Source organism: Muntiacus reevesi, chromosome 4, assembly GCF_963930625.1.
Source record: "Muntiacus reevesi chromosome 4, mMunRee1.1, whole genome shotgun sequence".
Classification (NCBI taxonomy): Eukaryota; Metazoa; Chordata; class Mammalia; order Artiodactyla; family Cervidae; genus Muntiacus; species Muntiacus reevesi.
Genome location: NC_089252.1, coordinates 55,476,988 through 55,504,508, shown reverse-complemented (window position 1 = coordinate 55,504,508; position 27,521 = coordinate 55,476,988). Strand labels below are relative to the sequence as shown.

The following is a 27,521-nucleotide window of genomic DNA, read 5'->3' as shown; positions in this document are numbered from 1 at the left end:
ATAACATAGATTTTTATCTTTATTGTTTTGCTTTTAGAGATGGTCCTTTTCTTTGAGAAATAAAAAGTGTCTTAATGTTTTAAAACACCTGTAAGGAGAGTTGTGTTAAACCGGGAAGATAGCAGAGAGAAACAAACCGTGGCTTCTCCTTTATGTAAAGATCTATGATGTTTTACTAGTAAAGCTTCTCAATGGAGATGAAATGCAGTTTATTATAAATAATAATTTAGGGGTCATGGCTTGAATGTATTAAGTCCCAAGCAACACATCTTTAAAAGTGGAAGTGGAATTAAGTGTGAAAGTACATTCCCGATCGAAGAACACCAAGAAAAGTTTCTTATTTCACCCTAAATGTTAATTTTTTAAACTGAGACCATTTTAGCAACATTTTAGGTTAGTAACGTGAAAAGCAAGATCTTAAAATACATAAAGCAAGCATTTTAGGCAAAGATCCAGTGTATGTGGTTGTGTGCAATCTGAGGGAGAGTCGTCTATTTCCTGCAAGGGCTCATGCCTGTGGATAAAATAATAAGCGTAGCTTACAAACAGGCTGTCTCTCTCCCCTCCTCCCCACCCGCTCTTGGAGTGCTTTAATTAGAAAGATACTAAGGTAGATTAAAGTCTGAGCCGTGCTCAAATTCCTCCCTTGACCTGGAGGAAACCACAGTCGTTGAGAATCTGCTATTACCAAACGCTGTCGAAAGTTTTCTCCAAGTACACCAGTGAGTTTAGACAGAGCACCCGGGAAGTGACTGCGTGTAAGAGGAAAAATGTGTGAAAGTGTTGTCACTCAGTGGTATCCGACTCTGCAACCCCATGGACTGCAGCCCGCCAGCTTCCTCTGTCCATGGAATTCAGGCAAGAATCCTGGAGTGGGTAGCCATTCCCTTCTCCAGGGGATCTTCTTGACCCGGAGAAGGAACCCGGGTGTCCTGCATTGCAGGCAGACACTTTACCACATGAGCCACCAGGGGAGAGGAAAATACCAATACCCGCCGAGGCCCTGACTCACCCGTGTTCTCACCTTCTGGGTCAGAGCTTTGCAAGAGTCGAGCGCGTTGTCTCCATGCAGAAGTATAACCTTTCAGAGCAGGAGCAAGCTAGGCTAATCTTCAGGTGTACGTGAAGGACCCTCTGGCTTGCCCTTCACGCTTGCCTGGTTGGGTGTTTATGTCCAGGACCCAGGAACCACTGAAACAGCATAGGATTCAAGCAAACCAAAACACAAATCCTTACATAGTCCTGAGAGTCCAAGGAGATAAAATGATGGATCAAAGGACTATTTTTGCTTAAATGAAGCATTTTGGGTTTTGCATCTCACTGGACTCAGTTCTCAGCAGGATGTTGTCCTCATGGCCTGGAATTTGGAACTTCCACCACGGTCATCTAATCAGTCACCTCCGATTCATTTACTTGAAACAACCCTTGATGAAGCCCTGCTGCGCTTATAATTTAAACCTTAGAAATGGGAGAGGGATGGATAATGTGAAGGATTCTTTCTTCCCCCTCTGAAATTAGCTTAGTGTACTAATTCAGAAAGTCGTTGGCTGCATCTGATTGCATGCCTTGGTAATCGGAGCCATCTGCCTCTCTGCTAAGGAGTTCACCTCTTTAATCCAGCTTAGAGCCCACAAACCACTCCTCGCTATCATTATGCCCTTGAATAGATGAGGCTGCGCAGAGTCCTTTGCTTTTCAACGTGTTGCTGTCACTGAAGATACTTGGAGATTTTGTGATTTGTTTGTTGTTTTCTTTTGAGTTTTCTCGGGGTGTTTGGTTTTCTTTGTCTGAGGGCAGAAACAATGGCTTTCCTTATGAAAACTATGATAAGTAACCAGGTGAAGAATTTAGGACTCGGTGGCGGGTCTGAAGAAAAAAAAGAAGAAGGAGGAGCGTCTGACCCCGCAGCTGCTCAAGGGATGAGTCGAGAGGAGTATGAGGAGTACCAGAAGCAGATAATCGAGGAAAAGTGAGTACTCGCAGCTCGGGTTCCCTGCTAGAGCAGAAAGAGGCTCCTTGTGGCCACGCTGTCCACGGCGCCTGGCTCCCCCCTCCCCGCCCTTCAGATGCCTTTCCTCTGCCATCTGCCTCCAAGCTCAGGGAAGTCTGTTCTGCTCAACAGTGAACCAGTTCCTAGCGTCAACAGCTACTCTTATCTTATTTGTATGAATGGAAATGAAAAATGCTAGAAACAAATCTACATGTCATCCTTAAAAGCAGCTGAAGCTCTCTGATCCGGGCACATTTTAATTGACCTCAGGTGTTCAAATGAAAAACTGGGCGCCTGAATATTTTTACAGCCATTCAGGAAATTCACCCTGCTAGGTGAATGTAGAAAGCTTTCAAATGGTGGGAATTCAGACTTTGCACCTGGAAGGGGCCTTAAAGTACACAGAGTACAATCTTCTTGAACTTACATGTGCAGGGGGGAAAAAGCCTGGAAAATACAACATGACAATCACGTCATAAGACTTGGCTTCTCCAAAGACTCTGAATAGTTATGTGGACTGCCTATTATGAAAAATGCAAAGATACAGGAGCGTAGAACAGTGTAATGAATGGCCGTGTATACCTATGGCATAAAATCGACAGTTGTTCTGTCATGTTTGGTTACAGATAATTTGTTGGTTTTAGGATAGATGATTGATTGATAGATAAATAAGTACAGAGAACCGTTTTTAAAGTAAATTACAGACATCCTGATACTTTACCCCTGGATACTTGACCTATATACCTCCAAAACATAAGGACATTCTTCTGGCTATATAAAAGGTATTAAAATAAAACATTAGTAACATTTCAGTTGGGTATTACGGAATATGAATATTACCAATTTTTCACTGCTGATGACTGAATATAGTCTATATTCAATTTTTTTAAGTTTAAGGTAGAATTTAAGAGTTTTAATAATCAAATCAACTGAGTATTGAAGCATCAGTCTTGAAGTTAAAAGTTCACGATATGTTACAAAAGTTTGTTTTTTTTTGTGCCACTGTGGCTGTTTTGCTAATAATTACATGATAATTGCCTATGTCTTATTGCTGAAATGGTTAAAGGTGAAAGGGTTGATGACCTGGAGGAAACTAACGAAGCTTAAAGCTTCCGTTTAGTGGGAACCTTGTCTATTGTATTTTTTCCTGAAAGCAACTGTGGCTATAAAAGTACCTAGAGTGTATTGTGCTTGGCTCTGCAGTAAAGTTAAGGTCTGTTTTTTTTTTTTTTTTTTAATGCAACAGCAAAAATAATGTGGGTGCTAAAATAATATGCAAAAAAAGGCAGCATTCCTTGAATACTGGCCAGTTTTGCCTATGGCATGTTAAAAAAAGCAGAAGCAGAAAAATAGCGTCAAATGTTCTCAGCTCAAGGGGACCGATAAAAAGAAAATGGTCACAAATATAGACTACACATCTGATATTAAAATATCACTTAATGTGTCCCAGTAATAAATCTGGTCACAGATACGGCATCTGTTTGATTAACTAATGTCATAGTTTTACCTAATTTTATATCTGGACAGATCAGAAACCAAAATAGTCAGATGGTGTCATTAGTCAGTTATACACCAACTACTCAGCTCTGTGTGTGTGTGTGTGTGTGTATGTGTGTGTGTGTGTCTGTGTGTATGTGTGTGTGTCTGTGTGTGTGTATGTGTGTGTGTGTGTCTGTGTGTCTCTGTGTGTGTGTCTGTGTCTGTGTGTCTGTGTGTGTCTGTGTGTGTGTGTCTGTGTGTGTCTGTGTGTGTGTCTGTGTGTGTCTGTGTGTCTGTGTGTGTGTGTCTGTGTGTGTCTCTGTGTGTGTGTGTCTGTGTCTGTGTGTCTGTGTGTGTCTGTGTGTCTGTGTCTGTGTGTGTGTCTGTGTGTATGTGTGTGTGTCTGTGTGTGTCTCTGTGTGTGTGTGTCTGTGTGTCTCTGTGTGTGTGTCTGTGTCTGTGTGTGTGTGTGTGTCTGTGTGTGTGTCTGTGTGTGTATGTGTGTGTATGTGTGTGTATGTGTCTGTATGTGTATGTGTGTGTCTCTGTGTGTGTGTCTGTGTGTGTCTGTGTGTGTCTGTGTGTGTCTGTGTGTGTGTCTGTGTGTATGTGTGTGTGTCTGTGTGTGTCTCTGTGTGTGTGTGTGTCTGTGTCTGTGTGTGTCTGTGTGTGTCTGTGTGTCTGTGTCTGTCTGTGTGTGTGTCTGTATGTATGTGTGTGTGTCTGTGTGTGTCTCTGTGTGTGTGTCTGTGTGTCTGTGTGTGTCTCTGTGTGTGTGTCTGTGTGTGTGTCTGTGTCTGTGTGTGTGTCTGTGTCTGTCTGTGTGTGTGTCTGTGTGTATGTGTGTGTGTCTGTGTGTGTCTCTGTGTGTGTGTCTGTGTGTCTGTGTGTGTCTGTGTCTGTGTGTCTCTGTGTGTGTGTCTGTGTGTATGTGTCTGTGTGTCTGTGTGTGTGTGTGTCTGTGTGTGTGTCTGTGTGTATGTGTGTGTGTCTGTGTGTGTCTCTGTGTGTGTGTGTGTCTGTGTCTGTGTGTGTCTGTGTGTCTGTGTGTCTGTGTCTGTCTGTGTGTGTGTCTGTATGTATGTGTGTGTGTCTGTGTGTGTCTCTGTGTGTGTGTCTGTGTGTCTGTGTGTGTCTCTGTGTGTGTGTCTGTGTGTGTGTGTCTGTCTGTGTGTCTGTGTCTGTCTGTGTGTGTGTCTGTGTGTATGTGTGTGTGTCTGTGTGTGTCTCTGTGTGTGTGTCTGTGTGTATGTGTCTGTGTGTCTGTGTGTGTGTGTGTCTGTGTGTGTGTCTGTGTGTGTATGTGTATGTGTCTGTGTGTGTGTGTGTGTGTGTCTGTGTCTGTGTGTGTGTGTGTGTGTGTGATACATTTGTTTGATCACCCAACTAAAGCGATAGTAGCAGGACAGTGAGACTCACCCGCCGTGTGTGTGTGTATGTGTGTCTGTGTGTCTGTGTGTGTGTGTATGTGTGTGTATGTTTGTGTGTATGTGTGTGTCTGTGTGTGTGTGTGTGTGTCTGTGTGTGTGGATGTGTGTGTGTGTCTGTGTCTGTGTGTGTGTGTGTCTATGTGTGTGTGTGTGTGATACATCTGTTTGATCACCCAACTAAAGCGATAGTAGCAGGACAGTGAGGCTCTCCTGCTGTGTGTGTGTGTCTGTGTGTGTGTCTGTGTGTGTGTGTGTGTGATACATCTGTTTGATTACCCAACTAAAGCAATGGTAGCAGGCTCACCTGCTTGCACAGCAAGAGGCAGGACTTCAGGCCACTGCTTGAGTTTCCAAGAGCTTCATCACCTAGAATACAACGTAGAGAGGCAGATATCGGGGAACTATGCTCAGTAATTTGTAATAACCTATAAGGGGAAAGAAGCTGAAAAAGAATATATATAAAGGGCTCCCCAGATGGCACAGTGGTAAAGAATCCACCTGCCAGTGGAGGAAACTCAAGAGACTTGGGTTCGATCCCTGGCTTGGAAAGATCCCCTAGAAGAGGAAACGGTAACCCACTCCAGCATTCTTGCCTGGAAAATTCCATGGACAGAGGAGCCTGGTGGGCTATAGTTCATGGGGTCACAAAAGGGTCAGACATGACTGAGCGCACACACACACACCTGTATATAAAGCAGAATCACTTTGATGTACACCCACCCAAAACTAACACATTGTAAGTCAATTATACTTCAATAGAAAAAAAATTTTGAAATGTATAAATTGGAGCAACTATTGAAATGAAAAAATTAGTAGGCATCAAAAATGGTTCACACAAGTTATATCTAGAGACAGCCACACACATCATAAGATATATAATAATTAGAATGAATATTAGCAAATAAAAGCCCCCTTGTCCTCATCATTTTAGAAAAGTTGTGGGATTGACTTTACTAACAATAAACCAAATACTACCCAACAGTACACTCCATGGCACATTCACTTTTACTTTATTTCCATGTTCAGATTCCACCTCCCCACCCCCCGCCATATTGGTAATGTTACTACTGAAAGAGGTCTATACCTAACTAGAATATTTGGAAAGTTCTAAATAAAACAGCCTGTTTGCTCCTCCATTTCTCTCCATTATATGAAAATGTCCCCTCAGTTATGATACAGCGACTGCCATGGCATCACTTGTAGCTTGAACTTTGATGTGCCTCACAGACTTCAGCATAAAAATGAAAGTTATAAGCATCCAGAAAAAAAAACCCACAGAATATCTTTGCATCTTGGAAGTAGGCAAAGATTTCTTAAAACATGACCCTGAAACCAGTGACCATAAAATTTTGAAATGAGGACTTAGACATTATCAAAGTTTAAAACGTGCACTGCAACTAGAGAAATATATATGTCCACAAAAAGACTTGTACAAAAATGTTCCCAGTAGCTTCATTCACAGGAGCCCAAACCAGGAAATAATCCAAGTGTTCATCAATAGAATGAATAAACAAACGAAATGTAGTCACACAGTAGAACATACTCAGTAATGAAAAGGAACAAACCCCTGGTAAGTAAAACAAGCTGGATAAACCCCCAGGGTTTCTTACGCAGAGTGAAAGAAGAATTACACAGAAGAATGCATAGTGTGTGGTTACATTTGTATGAAGTTCTAGAACAGGCAAACCCAACTTATGCTGGGAAGAAGACAGTGGTGGCCTCTGGGGCTGGGAGCAGGCGTTGATTGAGAGCGGGATGGGGGTATTTTCTCATGTGATAGTAAAGACTTTTACACCTTAATAGAGGTTGGGTTTACACAGCAAGAGCTGAACCGAGAGAAGAGAAAAAATACATGTGTGTGCACACAGATATATATGAGATTTATCACAAGGAGCCAGTGTTCACGTGGCTGTGGAAGCCGGGAAGTCCCACCATCTGCCCTCTGCAATCCAGGCAAGTCGGTGGTGCGATTCTGAGAACTGGAGGGTTCTCAGAGCAAAAGGAGATTGCTGTCTCAGCTCAGCAGGCAGGCAGGCCGGCAGGAGGCCCTTTTGTTGATTCAAACCCTCCGTGGATTCCAAGAGCGTTGCCCCCCTTCACACACACACACACACACACACCGGGGAGGCCCTTCTGTTTCGCTCCGTCCACCGCCCACCGATCCCAATGCTCATCTCACCTAGAAACAGCCTCCCAGCACACTCAGAAATGATGTTTAATCAGGACAGCCTGTGTCCCAGTTGAGCTGACACACGAAGTTAGCCATCACAGTCCATTTAAGGTCTGTGCATTTAATAGCATGCAACATTTTGATTCAAAAGAAAAGGAGCCCCAATACTTTGGCCACCTGATGAGAAGAGCCGACTCTGAAAAAGATCCTGATGCTGGCAGAGATTGAGGGCAGGAGGAGAAGGGGATGACAGAGGATGAGATGGTTGGATGGCATCACTGACTCAAGGGACATGAGTTTGAGCAAGCTCTGGGAGATGGTGAAGGACAGCCTGGCATGCCACAGTCCACGGGGTTGCAAAGAGTTGGACACGACTTAGCCACTGGACAACAACAGCAAATAAGCAGATATGTAATTGGAGTTATGGTACGCACATTGGAGTGTTTGGGGGAAGAGAGTACTGAGGTCAACAGCTTTGAAATGCATCAGAAAATATGATGGATAAATGAATGGAGAGAGAAATGGAGAGAGAGGGCTAGGTAAGTGACATTTTCTAAAACGTATAGGAAGATGCCAATAGTAGAATATAAATGGTGAGTATATGCGTGTCAACTGTAAAATTGTTTCAACTTTTCTGTACACTTGAGTCTTTTTATAGTAAAGTATCATTGTTGGGGGGAGATCGGCTTCTGCCCATGCCCCCGGGTCTCTGAGCTCTTCAGCAAGTTCTCTTTCCCTAAAGGAGGAGACTCAGCCCAGGGTTCTCTCAGGCCTCCTCCAGGCCTGACTTTTTGCCGAGGGAAATGAGTTCAGAGAGTGTCCAAAGCCAGGGCCCCGTGATGAGCCGTTTAATGTGATGCCTTCCGAGCCAACTCCTCCTTCAGCCAGGCTTCTGTGTAACGGTTAAGATGATTCCAGACCTTGGAGTTAAGAAATAGAAACCAACGGAGCCGCCTGAAAATAGGGTATTTATTTTAAGGCAAATCATGTAGTTCAGGGAGGCGGGCATGGCTACCCACTCCAGCATTCTTGCCTGGAGAATCCCATGGACAGAGGAGCCCGATGGGCTACAGTCCGTGGGACTGCACAGAGTCGGACACGACTGAGCAACTTAGCATAGCATGGCAGGCAGTTCAGCGGCAGAGAACCCACCCGCAATGCAGGAGACTCGGGTTGGATCCCTGGGTTGGGAAGATTCCCTGGAGAAGGGGATGGCAACCCACTCCAGTGTTCTTTCCTGGAAAATCCCATGGACAGACCACAAGGTCACAAGAAGTCGGAAACGACTGAGCAACTAACATGCTTCTTGCAAAGACACTTCACCAGACCCGTTGCAGACATGCTCCCAGGCCTTGTGGGCTGAAACAGGACCAGAGCATCACTGGCAGTCACGGGCCCTCATTCGATCCCTGGCCACCCCTTCTGCCTCTGTGCAGCCGCTTTGTCCTTTCAGGGCAGTCAGCCCTCTGCTCCTCTGTTACCTGAACCACCCGTGAGGGTGGTCAGCCGACGTCCTCCGAGCGCACCTGTGAACAGATCCAGCCACACTGCGAGTGCCTGACTTACTCCATCCCAAACCCAAATTCTCAGAGAAATTCCACTTACCCAACTTGGTCTAGTCCTGTGCAGCTAGCGGGCAGGGCCACGTATACAAAGCTTCCTGATATGGTCGTTGAGTCGCTCAGTCCCGTCCGACTCATGGCGACCCCTTGGACGGCAGCCCCCAGGCTCCTCTGTCCACGGGATTCTCCAGGCAAGAGTACAGGGGTGGGTAGCCATGCCCTCCTCCAGGTGTTCTTCTCAACCCAGGGATCGAACCCACGTCTCCTGCAATGGCAGGTGGATTCTTCACCTCTGAGCCAGCAAGGAAGCCCATATATAAAAGCAGCCTCTAACAATGCACTTCCCTGGGCAGCTAGGAGAGGAGGTGGTTCAAGTGAGCTTCACCGACATCCTCAAAGGTGTCTACTTCTCTCTGGATCATCAAGGACAAGGGAGCCCACTTCCAACAGCAAATCACAAGTCCAATTAGGCCGTCCACAGAGCATTCTGAAAATCCACACCGTATCTTGTGTGAGTGATCCCTTCGCCCGGGGAAGGGATGGCTGTACCTAAATTGGGACTTAGAGGGTTGACGATGAAGGGAAATAGCTTTATATTAAATCCCCAAATCCTATCTGCCACCAAACGGCCCCATCCTGGATTCTGCATCTCCGTTTGGCTTGTGTAAGAATCACTCAGGCCGTTTGTTAAAAACGTCACTTCTCAACGGTAGGGCCGTGATGGAAGCAGGGAGATGGTTTAAATGGCCAGTGCGGTCTCTAATCAAGTGGCCCAAGTGGTAGAGAAAAGTGGGCAAAGCATGTGGGCTGTCTCCATGGCGCGCAGTAAAGGAGACTGCCGCATCTGAGAGTAGCCTGATATAAACAGTGGTTGAGGAAAATGGATCTTCCAGCCAATGGTGTGCCGAGCTGACCCACGGCATCCTGCGGTGACCCATCAAAGTTAATCGCATGTGTCTCTCCCCAGTTTCTCCCCAATGTCGGTGACATCAAGTTGATATTAATAGTTTGGAGTCCACTTCAGTGGAAGTACTGGCACCATGGAACCTGGCAGGTGCTACAGAGCTTCTTCCCCAGAAAGATGGCCGTGATACGTCAGCCAGTACACCACTCCTTCCAGCTCTTTTTGATAATTCGGGACTAGAAACCTATTTTTAAAGTCACTGCTTAAGTCATGGTATGAAGATAAGAATCTGCATGAGATACGGTATGGAGTGACGGACATTCATGAGGCTGCGATGGTCAGAATGGAAGGCGTGGTGATGAGAGACACTGGAAGAAGTCTGCATGACCTGGCTTATAGATGCTGACAACGGGAAGGGAGGAGCAGGTGTTTCTTCCTGGACTAAGGCACCGTTTCCAGGGCACGTCTCTTTGGCAGGGTCACAGAGAGAACTTTTCTCAGTTGGATTCCCCGTCATTTACATTTTACATGTCCCTGTTCAGCTGTCAAGGATTGCAAGTGGTTTTTTCTTTTTTTAAAAATTCCACATTATTGTAGCTCAGAATTCTGATCCCCGTTTATTGATGGAATTAAATGAATTGAATAACGACTGAATCTCAAACTCTCAGTCACCGAGTGTAACTGTTTTGCAGAAACACAGCTCTGCAAAGATCTGGAGAAGAACATCCTTTAAAACACAAAATTACGTCTTTCACCTTGAGAATCTTGCAGAATCAAGGCAGCATGGGTGGAGACCAAACCTGGCCTTAAATAGACATGGAAAGTCCACGTAAGGGTTTCTAAAAGGACGTCAGGAAAGGAAACGGAAGGAGATGCTAAGGGTTTGCTCCAAACATTTTTGTTTCATAAAAATAAGTGTTCTGTAGAATTTAAAACTTCTGTCCCAAGTACAAATTATTATGTATAAAATAAGCTATAAGGATATATTGTACAAAATAGGGAACACAGCCAATATGTTAATTATGATCATTATAAATGGAAGACAACCTATAAAAATTGTGGGGAAAAAAGAGGGAGGAAGAATTCCATGGCAGTCCAACACTTAGGACTCTGAATTTCCCCTGCAAGGGGCCCAGGTTCAATCCCTGGTTGGGGAACTAAGATTTCCTATGCTGAGCGACACAGCTCAAAAAACTTTCTTAAATAAAAGTCATAAATTGCTCTATTGTATACCTGTGACACATAATATTGTACAGCAACTATATTTCAATGTTTTAAATTCTAGAAATAAATAAAACTTACGTCCCCAAAGTAATACTCTGCATCCTCTGTTATCAGCTTATACACCGACCATTTCAAAGCACTAAATGTGTCAGCCCCTAAAAAGTATAATAAAATAAGAAACGAAATGATTTTGAAAATATAGCCTCTCTCCATGATGCAGACGGGCTGGGAAGTTGCATGGCAGGCAAGCGCCCCAGGTGACCCTGACGCCTGTGCTCCCAGGAGCGGGGAGAGGGACACAGGGAGGTCAGCTCCCCACCAGGGCGGTCCCCCTGCCTCCCCCACGCGGCATCACAGAGAGGTTCGCAGAACCGACGTGTCTTTGGGAAGTCAGGTCTGCACTCAGTCGTGAGCGTGCAATTCCAGACAGAGAAGCAGAAGCCTGGGGATATAGGAAAACACTCAGAGGGTGTGGCCCAGTGTCTGGCTCCTCTGAGCAGGGGGCTGGAGCAGCCAGTGGTCTCAGGTCCTCTGATCCTTGATTGTCTTCTTTCACTTTCAGGATGGAAAGAGACGCGGCATTTACACAGAAAAAGGCCGAGAGGGCGTGCCTCAGAGTCCACCTCAGAGAGAAGTACAGGCTCCCAAAGGTGAGGCTCTTAACACAGTAAAGTCATTTTTTACATAATAAGAAATGCAGAGTGTTGGATTATCAGCAAGGGTCACACTCCGAAGTCTGCGTGTGTGTGTGTGTGTGTGTGTGTGTGTGTGTGTGTGTGTATAACAAATGTAACTATGCATAAATATGTATATCAATACATATATATGTCTTAATCATAATTGGGGCTTCCCTGGTGACGCAGCTGGTAAAGAATCTGCCTGCACTGCAGGAGACTGGGGTTCAATCCCTGGGTTGGGGAGAAGATCCCCTGGAGAAGGGAAAGGCAACCGACTCCAGTATTCTGGCCTGGAGAATTCCATGGACTCTATAGTCCATAAGGTCACAAAAAGAGTTGGACACAACTGAGTGACTTTCGCTTAATTGTAATTGAGGTATTTGATATAGTGAGAAGAGCATTGAATTAGTTCATAAAAACTAGATTCCAGGCACTTAACCTCTATGAACTTCCATTTCCTCTCAATGAAATGGAGTGGTACCTGTTTATGTAAGTTTATTTAACGACTGTGGAGTATCTGTGCCTGCACGATGAGAATGGCCATCGTCCCAGCTGGCGCTTACCGAGCTCTGAGTGCCAGGCACTGCTCTTAGATTCTTTGCGTGGATAAATTAACTCATCCTCACCACAGTCTCATAAGGTGTGTTCTTAGAGGAAACAGAGGCAGAAAGAGAGTAACTACTCTCCTGCTAAGGGACACGCACACAGACACACACAGACACCCCATCCGCTGGCTGTCTGTCTTCCAGAAAGATGGGGCATTCTAAGGAGATATATATATATATATATATATATATATATATATATATATATATATATATATGTTTGTTGTTATTGAGGATATATTTTTGACAACTGTTCTGTGGTTTGTTGAGGATGTAAGGAGAACTGGGTTTGAATCCTGGTTCTGACATCGGCAATCTCAGATGGCTTCTTAATACATCTCAGCCTCCTTTTCCTCATCTATACCTTGGGGGCAGTGACACATACTTCCTGAGGTCTTCGTCTGAAATAAGACAAATCGAGTGCCTGACTAGTGGAAAGAGTTCCGTGGGCGATCGCTCTTACTGTTATTGTTATCTCTGTGCACGGAAGTCTTATTTCTCGACAATGACAGCAAGGGGCACACCGAGGTGAGCAAACAGTGCAGGAACTGCCGGCCTCTCAGCCGAAAACGGTAGGGCTTCCTCGGGGCTCGGTCAGTAAAGAGCCTGCCTGCAGGGAGGATCCCCTGGAGAAGGATATGGCAACCCACTCCAGTACTCTTGCCTGGAGAATCCCATGGATGGAGGAGCCTGGCAGGCTACAGTCCACGGAGTCACCAAGAGTCACCAAGTCACTTTCTTTCATTTAAACTGAAAATATCTGCCCTTTGGTTGTTTTTTTAATGGTGAGCCCGTGGTCTTGCTCACCCAGATCCTCAGGGGTGGACAACCTCATTTGCAAAATGGGTTCATGCTCTTCAGAGAGAAAAAAATAATTCCCAAATCTCTAAGCTTGGCTTGTTTCTTTGGCACAAGAGCCTTTCCAACAGAAGCTATGGAAAGAGGGGAGAATTAGAGCCACGTGATGTATAGATTCGGATCCTCCCTGGAGGGACAGTGGCCCTATTCAGCACAGGCTGCCTGCCTGCCAAATCTCTTCAGTCGTGTCCGACTCTTTGCAGCCCTATGGACTGTAGCCCGCCAGGCTCCTCTGTCCATGGCATCTTCCAGGCAAGAATACTGGAGTGGATTGCCAAGCCCTCCTCCAGGGGATCTTCCTGACCCAGGAATTGAACCCATGAAGCTTATGTCTTCTCCATTGGTGAACAGGTTCGTTACCACTAGCCCCACATCTAGCTGCTGCTGCTAAGTTGCTTCAGTCGTGTCTGACTCTGTGTGACCCCATAGACGGCAGCCCACCAGGCTCCCCCGTCCCTGGGATTCTCCAGGCAAGAACACTGGAGTGGGTTGCCATTTCCTTCTCCACCACATGTAGCTACTGCTCCCCAAAGCCACCGAGAGGAGGCAGGAGCATGAGAAGCTGATACTCTGTGAACAGTGGAGCCTAGTAACTTAGTTGCATGGGTTACTAACGCCCATGAACCCATTTTTCTATAGCTGGCTCCAATGCACAACACATGAGACCCCCGCCCGATTTTTTCATAGACCCTGAAAGAGACCTTTGAGTTTGTCTGAGAGTCTAAGCCATGGCCTCACTTCAGACATGAGAAAACCGCAGCCAAGGTCGGGTGGGGTGGGGGTGCTCAGGGGCTTTGCAAAACCCCGCAGCTGCGCATTGACAGCACCAGGATTGGACCTCGGGCCTCTTAGCCCTGAAAAAGAGCGTCCTACCCACAAAGGGATTTGAACACAGCGCCCCCCGGCCCCAAGGCCTCTGCTCTTTCCACTCTTACATGCGAGGCATCCTGGAAGTTTTAGAGCCGTTTGGAATTCCACGTGGTTTAAAACTGCCCTGGCCCTTCCAGGACAAAGTGGCCTGCTCCTATTTCAGCGAAGCATCTCAGAATCTGTCCTCCAGAGACCCAGGGCCATCGCTTTCCCCGCTGCTCTGTCAGCTGATGGCTTGACGGGAGACCATGAGTACAGACAAAACTCTGAACAACCTGCGTAAACAGCGGTAGCGTCGCCTGGAAGCGTTGCCCGCGTCGTCCTGCGCCGTGGAGCTTACTTTCAGGTGGGGGCCTCCCTAAGATTGCCCGGATGGTGTCAACGTGAATGCTGCACCTGATGCTTCAAGCATATGCCCATGGCATGAAAAGTCCCAATAACACAACGGCCTGCTTCTTTCGTCAGCACCTGGAAAGTCTATCTAACCCCATGTGCACTGCTTGTAAAAATGGTAACTAGGACTTCCCTGGTGGGGCAGTGGATAAGAATCTGCCCGCCAGCGCACGGGACCCAGGTTCGAGCCCTGGTTGGGGAAGATCCCACATGCTGTGGACTCAACAAGGGAGAAGCCCCCACAGGGAGAAGCCCGCCCGTGGCAGCAAAGAGCAGCTCCTGTTGCCGCAGCTAGAGAACATTCATGCGAAGCATCGAAGACCGCACACAGCCCAAAATAAAATGAATGCATGCATTTTGAAAACAGTAGTTAATAGGAAGAATGCCATAAAAGATCGGCCGGGTCATATACCGTTCAGTCCAGTTCTCCCCAGCCGTGACTGACGCCCCTGCCTCTGTGCAGACCTTGGGCTTGGAGGGCAGCCTGCCGCACCCCCTCCACCTTAAGAGGCCTTCACAGGCTCCCTGTCCCCTGCTGCCCACCCTTCCGAGCTGCAGGAGGCAGCAGGCCCTCAACAGCGCCCTAGGCTAGACAGGGACAAGGGGCGGCAGAGCTGGTCCCCAGGCCGAGACCAGCTGCAGGGCGGCAGCTCCTGCCTAAGCCAGATCCTGGCTGGGCGAGGGATTCGCAGTCAACAGCCGCTGCCCGTGTGCGGGGGCAGGAACCCAGCTCCTTCCGGCCCCCCGGGGTCCCCGGACGAAGCCGTGATGCCCCCAGGCCGCCCCAGCAGAACCGCTCTTCAGAGGTTCTCAGTTCTTCCCCGGGAATGCACGCTCTAGGAGGTTCAGTGCAGGTGGCCAGGAGCGATTTCCGGAGGGGGCTTGTTTTTTGAAGTCCACTCTGCTGATATTAAGGGTCACACAGCACTGTGCTGGCGCGTGGAAAGGCCGCTGGGCCCTGCTGGGGCAGCTGTCGGGAGGCAGGAGGGGGCCACGCCCTCGGGGGGGGGGCGCGGGTGGGCACGGCAGGGGGCCCAGCCGCTGTCTCCGCAGCCACTAGGATGCTGGCCAAGAAATCTTGAAACGGCTGGCTGTCATTGAGGAAGCGTTGAAGGAATTGGAATTTTCAGCTGCAGGAGCAGACGACTTTGAGGAAATGATGGCTGTGGCGGAGAGTCATTTCCCAGGCCTTGAAAGTCTTTGTATCAAGTCAGCCTCTTTGGGGGTGGGGCTGCAGGCTGGCATGGAAACATGGGTTAGCTCGTAGGGCTTCCTTTGAGTATTCAGAAGAATCTGCATAGTGGAACCTTTAGAAAGAACCTTCCGAAAACCACAACGGGAATATAGGTGGTGGGTTTTCCTCTCCTAGATGTTCCCATAAGGAGCCCTGCGAAGAAAGCCAGGCAGTGGCCCGTGGGCGTCACCGCAGCGGGGAAAGGCCAAGGCCGTGGAGATGCGTTCAGTGAGCCGGTGCAGAAGGGATGAGGGCCAGCGTGTCGGGACTGGGGCCCCCGCAGCAGCGCAGACCCGCTCAGGGCGGCCTGGGCCAGCGCGGGGACGGAGCAACAGGCTCTCGAGTCGCTCCCTGCAGCCCCTTCGCAGGGCTTGCCTTCCTGATCACTGCACTAGTGAGAACTTGAGGCCCGAACACAGCGGCCTAACACGTCTAAACAGTGCCGGGCAGACAGCACGGCTCACCAGGGCCTTACCCGCCCCGAGAACAAACTTCCCTCCCCTGGGGGTCTGCAGAACCCTCGGTCCCGGCCGTCTCATAAAATCCATGTTGGGTAAACAGCCCGACTAACAGTGTGAACAGCCCGCAGGGGGTTGGACACGCTCACCGGGCGCTCCCCGCTAACGAGGCGGGACCCCGGGGGCCTCATTCACGGTCCCCCGGGTCACCCCCAGCGGTTACATAACCAGCAGGAGGCGGTCCTGGGCCGGAACCCTCGTCCAGGCAAAACGAGAGCGAATTTGAGGGAAATGTCTTCCCGGGAGCTGTCGGGTCTGATGAGGATAACCCCGTCACATTCAGGAATTAGAACTGTATTTTCCTAAGAAGTCATTTGGCCGGTGTTTCCTGCGAAAAGGAGTTCTAGTCGACCACTGATGGGGGAAGGGAAATTTGGTCTCTGAAACGAGCTGTGGCGCCCTGACTCCCGCCAAACAGCACACGCCTCCCCTCCGGGTTTTCTGCTCACTGTCAGGACACCCTCGTGGGTTGTACCCTCATCTTCTGATGCCTGCTGTTCATTGCAGTCATCGCAGGAGTCGAAAGAGTGCGGCCATCAAATTGCAATAACCGGACATGTATGTAGAAGAGTATACTCGCCGTGTCCCCGCCCTCAAGAGCCTCCCACCACCCCCATCTCAGCCCCCCGCCCAGGTCATCACAGGACGTTCGTGTCCATGCGTACATCGGTTTCCTCTGCTTTTCAAATGCTAGTAATCAGGGGACTTCAATGGCCTGAAGTAACCCACGGTGCTCGTGTTAGACTTGGGTCCCACCCACTCAGCGTCCTGTCCTGGGTCTCCAGCGCTTTCTCCCCACTGGCTTCTCCATTGTAAAGGAGGTCAGGTCTCTCCCAACTAAGCGAGCAGCACTTTGAGTGAAGGTGGCTTTCTGGGCATCTCCCTAATTGGGCGGTTCCCGATGCTCTGCCGAAGCCTTCCTCCTGGAGATGCTCTGAGGTTCGTCTCGCTGCAGTAGATGGTCCCGCTGTCTCTTCTGGGCCCTCTTCCTGGAGTAGCCCTTCTTGGGGCAGAGCCTTCCTCCTGAAGATGCTCTGAGGTCTGCCTTGATGCAGTAGGCGGTCCCGTTGTCTCCTCTGGGCCCCGTTCCTGGAGCAGCCCTTCTCGGGGCAGAGCCTTCCTCCTGAAGATGCTCTGAGGTCGGCCTCGCTGCAGTAGACGGTCCCGCTGTCTCCTCGGGGCCCTGTTCCTGGAGCAGCCCTTCGCGGGGCAGAACCTTCCTCGCCCCATTTCGCTCAGTGCTTCCTCCTTGAAGCCCTCCCCCTCTCAGCCTCTCAGTGCCACCTTCCTCATTCTGCTCCTTAACCTGTCTCTCCTCTCTTTCCAGGGTTACCTCCCCGGTCTGCCCCAGCTTTCTGAACATCCCCGGTGCTTCCTCCATCTTCTCTTTGTCCCCCTCACCGTCACGTTCTCCCCGAATGGCGGCATCTCCCGTGGCCTTCAGCTGCTACCTAGAATGTGTGCTGCTGACCCTCCAGACTCTACCTCCTGTGTACACCTTCTCCCTAAAGGTCACCATCACATCCACCTCTCCTTGGGCTCCTCCAGCTCAGACCCAGAAAGACCCTGACCCCCTCCCAGCCCTGCTCCTGCAGGCTCCATCTCCACCGGGGCCCCCAGCCCGCACCGCCCCCAGGCTCACCCTTGCCTGGTCCCTTCTCCTCCAGCCCCGCACAGAGCAATCAGCAGGCGACCGTCATTCCACCTCCTAAATCCTTCTCAACTCACCCCCAAGTGCAGGGCTCAGCCCCTCTCAGCAACTTGACGACAATACCTCCTGTGTGTGCATTAAGTCTCTGCAGTCGTGTCTGAAGCTTTGCAGCCCCATGGACTGTAGCCCGCCAGGCTCCTCTGTCTATGGGATTCTCTAGGCAAGAGTACTGGCATGGGTTGCAATTTACAATACATCTTAAGTAGTTTTTTGATTGTGTTTTGCTTCCCTCAAAATTGCAGACTAAGGTTTCCAAGATGGAAACAGATTCTGTTCTTCCCCATTTAAAAAAAAAAAGGCTTAGCATGACTTTTTAGAGTCGAGTCCAGCCTCCTGGCCTGCACACCACGAGGCGGCCCCTAACTTCCCAGCCTCACCTCTTGGGGCCCCTCTCCTGGACTATCCCCTCCTCCCACCTCACGTCCCCTACACCCTGCTCCCCGTGACCCCTTTCCTTCCTGGAAGACATTGCTCTAGTGCTGCCTCTTCCAGAACCTTCCGTGACCTCCCTCCTCTCCCCCTCCCCGGTGCTCCCATAACGCCTGGGCGCATGTCTCCTGTGTCGTCTTTCCACCCTGAATACTCTCACCTGCTGGGCCGTGTGCTTGTTCACAAAGCGGCTGAGGTGTTTGTCTTTGTCCTCGGGGCCTTGCGTGGTGTCTGACATGGAGGCGCTGTGCATATACACACATGTGCACACACACACAGACACATATGCACACACTACACACACATACATATGCACATACTACACAGAGACACACACACATACATACGCACCTACTGCACACACAGACACATGCACATACTACACACACATACACACACACACACATACACATACATATGCATCTGCCACACACATACGCATAGACACACACATAAACACCCCCACACAAAGAAGGCTTGCTGAGTGATCAGTGTTAGTCAGGAAAAAAGAAAAACAAAAGCCCACCCAAAGAACAAAATATCCAAATCCGTCTGCCACAAGAGGTAAATTACAATCAGTTTTCATGAAAAGAACAAGTCTGGATTCGACATTATGATTCCATAAAAAAATACAAAGGTTACTTTAGCTCATAATTAGGATGTCATATTTTTTCAAGCAGAGGAAGTCATACTTATAAATAAAGCCACGAGTTTTTCTTCTTTTCTAAAAACCAAGGTGCGCCCCCCCTTTCCTAGCCAATTCAAAATGTATATGTAAGTCAAGCCAAATTAATAAGAGAAAACAGCTCCACAATGAGCGCTAATCCTATTAACAGAATTGTCAATCTAGGTTAGTCATTGAAAAATAATGTCGTCCCCCGCTGAGCCATAGGCTTTGGTTACACCTGGTGTTTGTCTGCTGTATTAAGGGCATCGCTCGCTTTGCACAAAGATGAAGAAAGAAGAAGATCTAGCAGTAGGGCTTCTTTCAACATACTACATTCAGAGCATCGTTAGAACTGAGACTTAAAGCTGCCTCTTACAGGCAGAGACGATTCTGTGAGCCTCTCTGCCTGCCTTCTTCAGACCAGGCGCTCTTGGGGCTGCCCCGCAGGGTCCCAGGCACTAAAACCGTCCTCTTTCGAGCAGCTGTTTCTGGCGGCAGCTCGGAGGTCCTCCGGGCCCGCTAGGTGCCGTCCCTTCCCGCCCCTCCCCTGCTGCCCCGGTCCGATTGGCTGCTTCTGCTCCTGCCCTGGGAAGAGCTGAAGGTCCTGGGGGACCTGGGAAGGGGAGAGACAGGCATCAGGCTGGGATGTGCCACCTTCTCAATCCTCACGGCCACCCTGGAAGGGCAGGAGACCTCGTTTCCCCTGCTCGGATAAGAACAGCAGCTCAGACAGGGTGCCGAATTCCCGAGGTCACACAGCCAGTAAACGGCAAGACTCGACCCCAGGCTGATCTGACTCACCAGTCGGGGTTTCCTACCAGACCCAGCAGCAGGGCTGGGCTCTCCTCCCCTAACAAGCAGGAGGACCTTGCGCGAGCCTCTTCACCTCCCAGGACCTCGGTTTCCGCATCTGTAGAGGAGAGGCTTGGAAAGGTGGCCTCTAGGAGCTCTCGAGTCCCCCGGAAAGTCTGCAGACAGGAGAGCAGTGTGAGATGCCCACGGTGGGGGAAGTCTCCAACCTCGCGAACCCCCTGGGCGCACTCTCAGTCCTCATCAGAGACTGGCCGCTCTTCTCAGAGCCGCAGCCTCTGTCTTGCTCTCGAGTGCTGAGGGCTCCTCCAGGAGCTAGAGAGGGACAGACCACGCGGTGTCGCAGACGCTGACGCTAGCAAGCCCTGGCGGGGTCTCAACACCTCTCATGCGTTAGAATTCACCCAGGGAAGCTTCTAATTAAAAAAAAAAATTTTTTAAACACAGACTTTTTTTTTTGAGGTGGACCATCTTTTAAAGTCTTTATCGAACGTGTTACAATATTGTTTCTGTGTTCTGTTTGGTGGTGAGGCATGGAGAATCTTAATTCCCCAACCAGGGATCGAACTGGCACCCCGTGCATTGGAAGGTGAGCTCTTAACCACTGGACTGCCAGGGAAGTCCCAGGAAAGCTTTTTAAAAATTCTGTTGCCTGGGTTCCTGCCACAGATTGTGCCTGCGGGCATGCTCAGTCGTGTCCAACTCTTTTTCGGCCCCATGGACTGTAGCCCACCAGGCTCCTCTGTTCGTGGGACTTTTCTGGCAAGAATACTGGAGTGGGTCACCATTTCCCCCTCCAGGGGATCTTCCCCATCCAGGGATCGAACCTGGATCTCCTGCATCGCAGGCAGATTCTTTACTGCTGAGCCACCGGGGAAGCCCCTGCCAAAGATCACTAGAGCCAAATCTGGGGGTGGGAACGCCTCCTCGTATTTCAGAGGCACGGAGAAGGTTGAGAACCACAGACCGGGGGAGAAAACATAAACTCAGTCCTTCAGCAGCATCTGATCAGAGCAAGGATGACTGTGTCCGCTGGAACCTGGCGGCCAAGGACCTCACACCCTCCTCCTTCCCGGTCCAGCCCAAACTCCACCTCACATTCAGCAAAGCAGGCCCAGCCCCCTTTCCTCTCTGTAGGGGTGTTTGTTGACTGGCTGTACTGTTTGGTCTACACCCCCACCCCCTCAGCGTCTTGTAAACTCTAGCAGGACGGGAGCCAGGGAATACTTCACCTTGCCTAGGGGCCAGTGTGACAGCCTCACTCGTCACAGGACAGTGAAGACAGGTGACTGCGGACATCGGTGAGCCTCAGAAACAGACATAACATCAAATAGTAGCTCAACTGGCCCAAGTGAAAGAAAGCTAGCAACCCAGCTATCCGGAGTCCTAAAGTCCAAAACCAAGGAAACAAACTGAAACCAAAATCAAATCTCGGGGTGGTGGTTTGGTCTCCAAGTCGTGTCCGACTCTGTGCGACCCCATGGACTGTAGCCCGCCAGGCTTCCCCGTCCTTCACCGTCTCCCGGAGCTTGCTCACACTCACGTCCGTATCTCTCTGGTATGTGTCTGCATATCAAGCTTGACTGACTGGACTCTACGTGGGAACACTCAACTTTTTGGCAATATAACCATGTGAAATAGTTGATCACCGTATTTCCATTTTGATACCAGATGAGGACCAGTTTGCCAAGATGAGGAAGAAGGAAGTCTGAATCCAGGATCATGCTTACCCTTCAGCAAAAGGTCAGAAGCAGTCAGAGGAGTAACAATGGCAGGAGGCGGTGATTTAAATAATGGGGCATTCAGCACTGGCAATTAAGATTATAAATCTGGTTAAAAGGCAAGAGATTAAGACTGATTCTGGTCAGCCAGCCTAAAAATAATTAGTTCTTAACTGCATTAGACAATATCCCATATTGATGAGATTTCTAGAAATGAGAAGACTTCTGAAACAGGACCCTGAGAAATGAAGGTAGCCCGTGCGTTCCTCCATATATGCTAGCTCACTTCACGCCCTTCTCATTCATCCATTTATTCACCTGCCAGGAGTTCTGAGCATCAGACTTCCGCTCCCTCCCTGGGGCTGGCTCATATCAACTGTACCTGCACTTGGGCTCATGGCGTGTGGTGAGGCATTAGCGCCTTTCCTCGATGCATGAATTCTGTCAAAATATTCCTGGCGTTCCCAACCTGGAGCAGCAAAGTCAGGACACGACACCCATTGCTTGGATTGCAGAGGAGTCCCTCTCAACAGGGCAGTTTGTCGAGCAAGGGGAGGCAACGCCCAGGGTCCAGTGTATGAATCGCATGTACCTGAGTGCACGCTCAGTCACTCAGTCGGGTCCACCTCTTTGTGACTGCATGGACTGTAGCCCCACTGTAGCCCTCCAGGCTCCTCTGTCCATGGAATTTTCCCAGCAAGAATACTGGTGGTGGTGGTGGTTTAGTTGCTAAGTCATGTCCAACTCTTTGTGACCCTGTGGACTATAACCCGCCAGGCTCCTCTGTCCATGGGTTTCTCCAGGCAAGAATACTGAAACGGCTGCCACTTCTTTCCCCAGGGAATCTTCCCGACCCAGGGATCGAACCCACGACTCCTGTGTCTCATTCTGTATTGGCAGGTGGATTCTTTCCCACTGAGATGCCCAGGAAGCCCCTGGGCAGGCCTTAACTGCTTGCTCTGTCCTGCTCTTTCTCTTAAGGGCTGATACCCTCCCACCCTCTTGTCTCACTGTCCATTCCTTCTTTCTCCCAGGAATCCTTTCAGCAGGATCTTCATGCCCTGCTGCCTTTTGTCCTCCAAAATATTCACAAGCACAGTGACTATTTGTCCCGAGCTGAGAGGCTTACAAGACTGTTTCACAATGTATCTCGTTCGAGGGCTCCTTCTGGCGGGCACAGACATGTAAGGTGACTTGCCCAAGGTCCTGTCGTGGGCAGAGGACAGAACCGGGTCTCCCGGCTCCAAACCCCAGCCTTCGCACGGTCACGGCCGCCTCTGCAGGCTAGGGGTCTGGGTTGGCTGCAGCGTTTGACACATGGAGCCCTAACTCTTGGCCTGTCCGAGGTCTGCCACTGCCCGCTTGCTTGGGGTCCAGTGCTCACGAGTCCTGGAGTCCAGGAGCTTCAGTTGGTCCTCCAGCCACTCACCGGCCCTGCCTGGCTGTCCTCCGCTTAGTTGCCAGGCACCCGGGGCCCAGGCTGCAGTCCGGGAAGATTGATTCCAGGGCTGGAATCATGCCTGGGAGCAGTGGTGACGGGCAGTCAGTAGCGTTGTCCTTCTAGAAGGACGGTGACCGTAGGATGCTGACCACGGCCGTGGACCACTCCCGGCGCTGCCTGTAGACTGGACAACCAGAGCTACTTGCCCTGGGCCCAGGCTTTAAACTTTATTTATTTACGTATCGATGGACGCACTGGGTCTTCGTTGCTTCACTCTCTCGAGCTGCGGTGAGCAGGGGCAGCCCTGGCGTGGCGCGAGGACTTCTCATTGCAGTGACCTCTCTTGAGGCCGTGCGCCGGCTCTCAAGCACGGGCTCAGGCGCTGTGGTGCACCGGGGCAAGTGGGATCTTCCCGGAGCAGGGACCAAACTCGTGTCCCCTGGGTTGGCAGCCGGATTCCGAACCCCTGGGCCCCCGGGGGAGTCGGGCCCCATACTTCAGAGGCTTCTCCTGCGTACCTCCTCCAGCCACGTTTCTGCACAAGGGGTAAGAAGCCAGGGACTTCCCTGCGGGTCCAGGGGTTAGGACTCTAGGCTCCCACTGCAGGGGGCCCAGGGGTGATGATCCCTGGTGGGGGAAGTAAAACCCCAGCCGTGTACGACTCTTCCCTGACCCCACGGACGGTAGCCCACCAGGCTCCTCTGTCCATGGCATTTCCCAGCAAGAATACTGGAGTGGGTTGCCATTTCCTCCTCCAGGGGGGGATCTTCCCGACTCAGGGATCAAACCGTGTCTCTTACGTCTCTTGCATCAGTAGGCGGGTTCTTTACCAGTATCTGGGAAGCCCCAGGCTGGGAACCATATGCACAAGGTTCCCACTGGCGGGTGGAAACGGATTGGGGGGCAAACAGAAGTGCAGGTCGAGCCGGGGACCTCGGTCAATCTTCACCCTCTGTGCCCCACAAGCGTTACGTCGGGCCAGACAAAGGGTGAGGGGAGCTGGGCGCTCTGAGTCATTTTCTCCCAGAATTGAGCATCTAGTGCTGAAAGGGAAACGAACAGGCCCAGTTTGCTAGGGAAGCCGAGGCTCTGGAGTAAAGGTAGGTAGGGACACTCCCAGGCCAGAGGTAAGGGGCGGGGGAGCGAGGTCTCCTTCTGATGGGATTGAGCACCGCGTGCTGGGCAAGTCCCCCCCAACCCAGCTTTACCTCTGAGGGTCATTACATTTAGGAGTATCCACCTTTAATTGTTTAATATATTCCAAATTATTCAGTCATCATTTAATTCATCTTCTATAGAATTATGAGAGTTATGTTGGTTCATCACCCGGTCGTGAGCAGCTCCTTTCGACCCAATGGATTGTAGCCCGCCCAGCTCCCCCGTCCATGGGATTCTCCAGGCAAGAATAGTGGAGCTGGGTTGCCATTCCCTTCTCCAGGGCATTTTCCCGACCCAGGGATCGAACCCTGGTCTCCTGCACTGCAGGCAGATTCTTCACCATCTGAGCTAGCAAGGAGGCAAATAACATAAACCCAATTTATAAACAAGGAAATAAGTTCCGAGAGGGGTGTCAGGTGCCCACGGTCACACAGCTTGTACGTGGTGGAGGTAACCTTCACGCTCAGGAGTCCGATCTTCAAACCAGGCCCTGACCTCTAGGCAGCCCTCGCGGGAGTGGGAAGGTAGACATGTCAGTAGTATGAAATGAGAGATTGTTTGCAGTCAAGAGGGCCTGCACGCTCAAGCGTCATCCCTGACAACAGGCTCCTGGAGCCCTGTCTGTGACGACATGCCAGACACTCGTTGGGTTCCGAGACATAGAGATGAGTGAGTTACAGCCCCCTGTCTTCAAGAGAGGTGGGGTGGCGCTTCTTAAAGTTTGACAAGCAGCGGAATCACCAGGAGGGTTTGCTAAACCACAGAGGGCTCAGCCCGGCCCCACAGCTTCTGAATCAGCAGGTCAGGGCAAGGACCAAGAACCCGCGTGTCTAACAAGGTTCCGGGGGATGCCACTGCGACCAGCCTCGGGAGCCCACTCTGAGAACCGCTAGGGTAGATGTTGGGGTGATCTGGATCCCCTCTGCGAGTTGGGAGGCACAGTGGACCCTCGCGGCTCTTCCTTTCCTGGGTCAGGGGTAGTGAAAGTGAAAGTCACTCAGTCATGTCTGACTCTTTCCGACCCCATGGGCTCTACAGTTCACTGAATTCTCCAAGTTAGAATATACTGGAGTGGGTAGCCTTTCCCTTCTCCAAGGGATCTTCCCAACCCAGGGATCGAACCCAAGTCTCCCTACTTGCAGGCAGATTCTTTACCAGCTGAGCCACAAGGGCCAGGGGAAGGAGGTGAAAATAAACCCGAGTCGGTCCACAGCTGCAGAAGCTGCATGCTGAGTGGGCTGGAGAACAGGGGTCAGGGGAGCACCGATCAGGGGAGCACCCTCCTGAGTGCATCGGGTCTCTTAGGACACCAGCAGACTGGCCCCCCAGCCCCTCCAGCTGCCTGTCCCCCCAGCCTGTCCAGGTTCGAACCTGGTGACAAGCACAGAGACGTTCTTACCACCTGGAGGGTGTGGATGCTGGAATTCCCAGGAAAGCCTTTATAGATTACATACGTCTTATTTCAAGTGGGCAGGGGCCCAGCATTTAGGTGGGCTGAGAATCCAGGCTGCCCCCTGCTTTTCCCCTGCTTCCTTCAAAAAGGCCCAGAGAACCGTCCATAAGGGAGGCACAAAATAAATAGAAACGGAGGCTTGACCGGGAGCCCCTGGGGATTAACCAACTAATTAATCCCCACACCAGTTTGATGAGGAACTAATTGATCCGTTAAGCGCTTTGAGGGGCCAAGGCCTGGCCAAGTGCATGGGAAGCTTCTGTCACCTGGGAAGGTGACACTGAGAGCCCTCCTTCCCAGGCCGTCCAGGGAGAGTCAGGGTGAGGGCCGCGCCACCCCCACCCCCCACCCCCCCCCCCCCGCCCAGAGGCATCCTTCCCCTTGGCGTCAGAAGTCTGCGTTCCGAGGAGGGGAGAGAAAGCACAGAAGTGAACATGGAGAGGGAATTCCGGGCAGGGCGGGGCAGGGAATCTGGACGTTCCATGTTGGAAGGTGAGCCTCCAAGCTCCATGACCACGTGTGTGTCTCTGTGTTAGTCGCTCAGTCGTGTCCATCTCTCTGTGACCCCATGGACTGTAGCCCACCAGGCTCCTCTGTCCATGGGATTCTCCAGACAAGAACACTGGAGAGGATTGCCATTTCCTTCTCCAGGGCATCTTCCCGACCCAGGGATCAAACCTGGGTGTCCTGCAATGGCAGGTGGATTGTTTTTCATCTGAGCCACCGGGGAAGCCCCTGTTTGATCTTCTGTGTCCCCCAAAGCCCAGTTTGCCCCATGTTACAACCTGATCTCAGAACATATCTGAGAGCAGCCATGTAAGAAATGAAAGGACCCTTGTCTTTCTCAGAGATATTTGTTCTGTGGAGTCCTCTCTTACAAAACAAAGGACTCTGCAGCCTGAGGGTGGAGGCATATTCAGAGGCCAGGCAGCAGGAACTAAGAGACTGCAGAACAGCGACACCCAGGACCACAGGTGAAAATTGCAAGGCAGTAGCAGCAAGCAAGGCTAGCTCGGGGGTGCTGAGTTGGAGTCCTGGCATCAACGATTCACTCAATAAGCAGGTGGTGTGCGCCAGACTTGTTTCTAGGGCTCAAGGACAGAAAGCTGAGTTTGAGCCGCTTCTGTATCTGGTAGAAGGGAGGGAAGGGGTGATGGTTAACCAGAAGTTGCTCCTAAAAAGTGATGGCTGAATGTCGAGAGCCCAGTCCTGCCCTGTGAGCCCAACGCCCCCCCCGACCCCAGAGAGGGCTCAGCTTGGGCCACTGAGTCACAGCCCAGGGCTGATAGAAAGCAAAGCGTGCAGAGGGGACCTGAGGCAGAGTTGGTCAAGCCTCTCGGGTATCAGCAGAACAGACAGGGAGTCTGAAAATGCAGATTGCTGGACCCCAGCCTGGAGATTCTGATCCAGTAGGTCTGGGGTAAGAATTTGTGCTTCTAACACCTTCCCAAATGATGCCAATACTGCCTGGTGCAGCGACCACGCCTCCATGTTTTTAATTACTGAGCTACTTCTGGCCGTGCTGGGCCTCCCTTGCTCTGCGTGGGTCTTCTCTGGTTGTGGCGAGCCGGGCTCCTCTTGCTTGTGGTGTGACGGCGTCTCACCGCGGTGCCCTGTCTCGCTGTGAGCACCAATTCTAGAGCAAGGGCTCCGTAGTCGTGACACGCGTACCGGCTCTTCCCAGACCAGAGCCCCCGGCGTTGGCAGGCAAATTCTTAACCCCTGGACCAGCAAGGAAGCTCCTCACCCTTTGAGAACCACTGTGCTAGAAGCTTCTGAGACCCAAGTGCAGAGAGATGGGGCATCTCAGCTGGGACGTCCGGCCTCCGCAGCGGGCCCCAGACCCAGGTTCTGCCCCGAGAAGGCCAAGTGTGTCCTTCCCTGCATCCCTTCTCAGCAGACCGCGAGCCGCCTGCTGCGGTCAGGGTCGGCCGGTTGGTTGGTTTCAGAAGGGTTTTCCTCTGTCTCCGTGTTTGTTTTTCCGCGCAGAGTGAGATGGATGAGAACCAAATCCAGATGGCTGGAGACGACGTGGATTTGCCCGAAGACCTCCGGAAGATGGTAGATGAAGATCAAGAAGAGGAGGAAGACAAGGATTCTATCCTCGGGCAGCTACAGAACCTTCAGAACATGGACTTGGACGCCATCAAAGAGAAAGCCCAGGCCACCTTCTCGGAGATCAAGCAGACAGCGGAGCAGAAGTGCGCCGTGATGTGA

At 50.6% G+C, this 27,521-nt stretch overlaps 1 protein-coding gene across 1 annotated transcript; it reads left to right on the top strand.

The window, feature by feature from the left end:
• Nucleotides 1-1,802: 1,802 nt before the first annotated feature.
• On the top strand, nt 1,803-27,521 carry CPLX4 (complexin 4). Its single transcript, XM_065932108.1, has 3 exons — nt 1,803-1,969; nt 11,322-11,409; nt 27,294-27,521. The coding sequence occupies exons 1-3, from the start codon at nt 1,803-1,805 to the stop codon at nt 27,519-27,521; spliced, it is 483 nt and encodes a 160-aa protein (XP_065788180.1).

Bases quoted from the DNA above. Each gene is read 5' to 3' on its own strand.
- CPLX4 (XM_065932108.1), top strand. From the start codon at position 1,803: ATGGCTTTCCTTATGAAAACTATGATAAGTAACCAGGTGAAGAATTTA. The intron at 1,970-11,321 runs GTGAGTACTCGC...TTTCACTTTCAG, and splicing joins AAGCAGATAATCGAGGAAAA to GATGGAAAGAGACGCGGCAT. The intron at 11,410-27,293 runs GTGAGGCTCTTA...TTTTCCGCGCAG, and splicing joins AGAAGTACAGGCTCCCAAAG to AGTGAGATGGATGAGAACCA.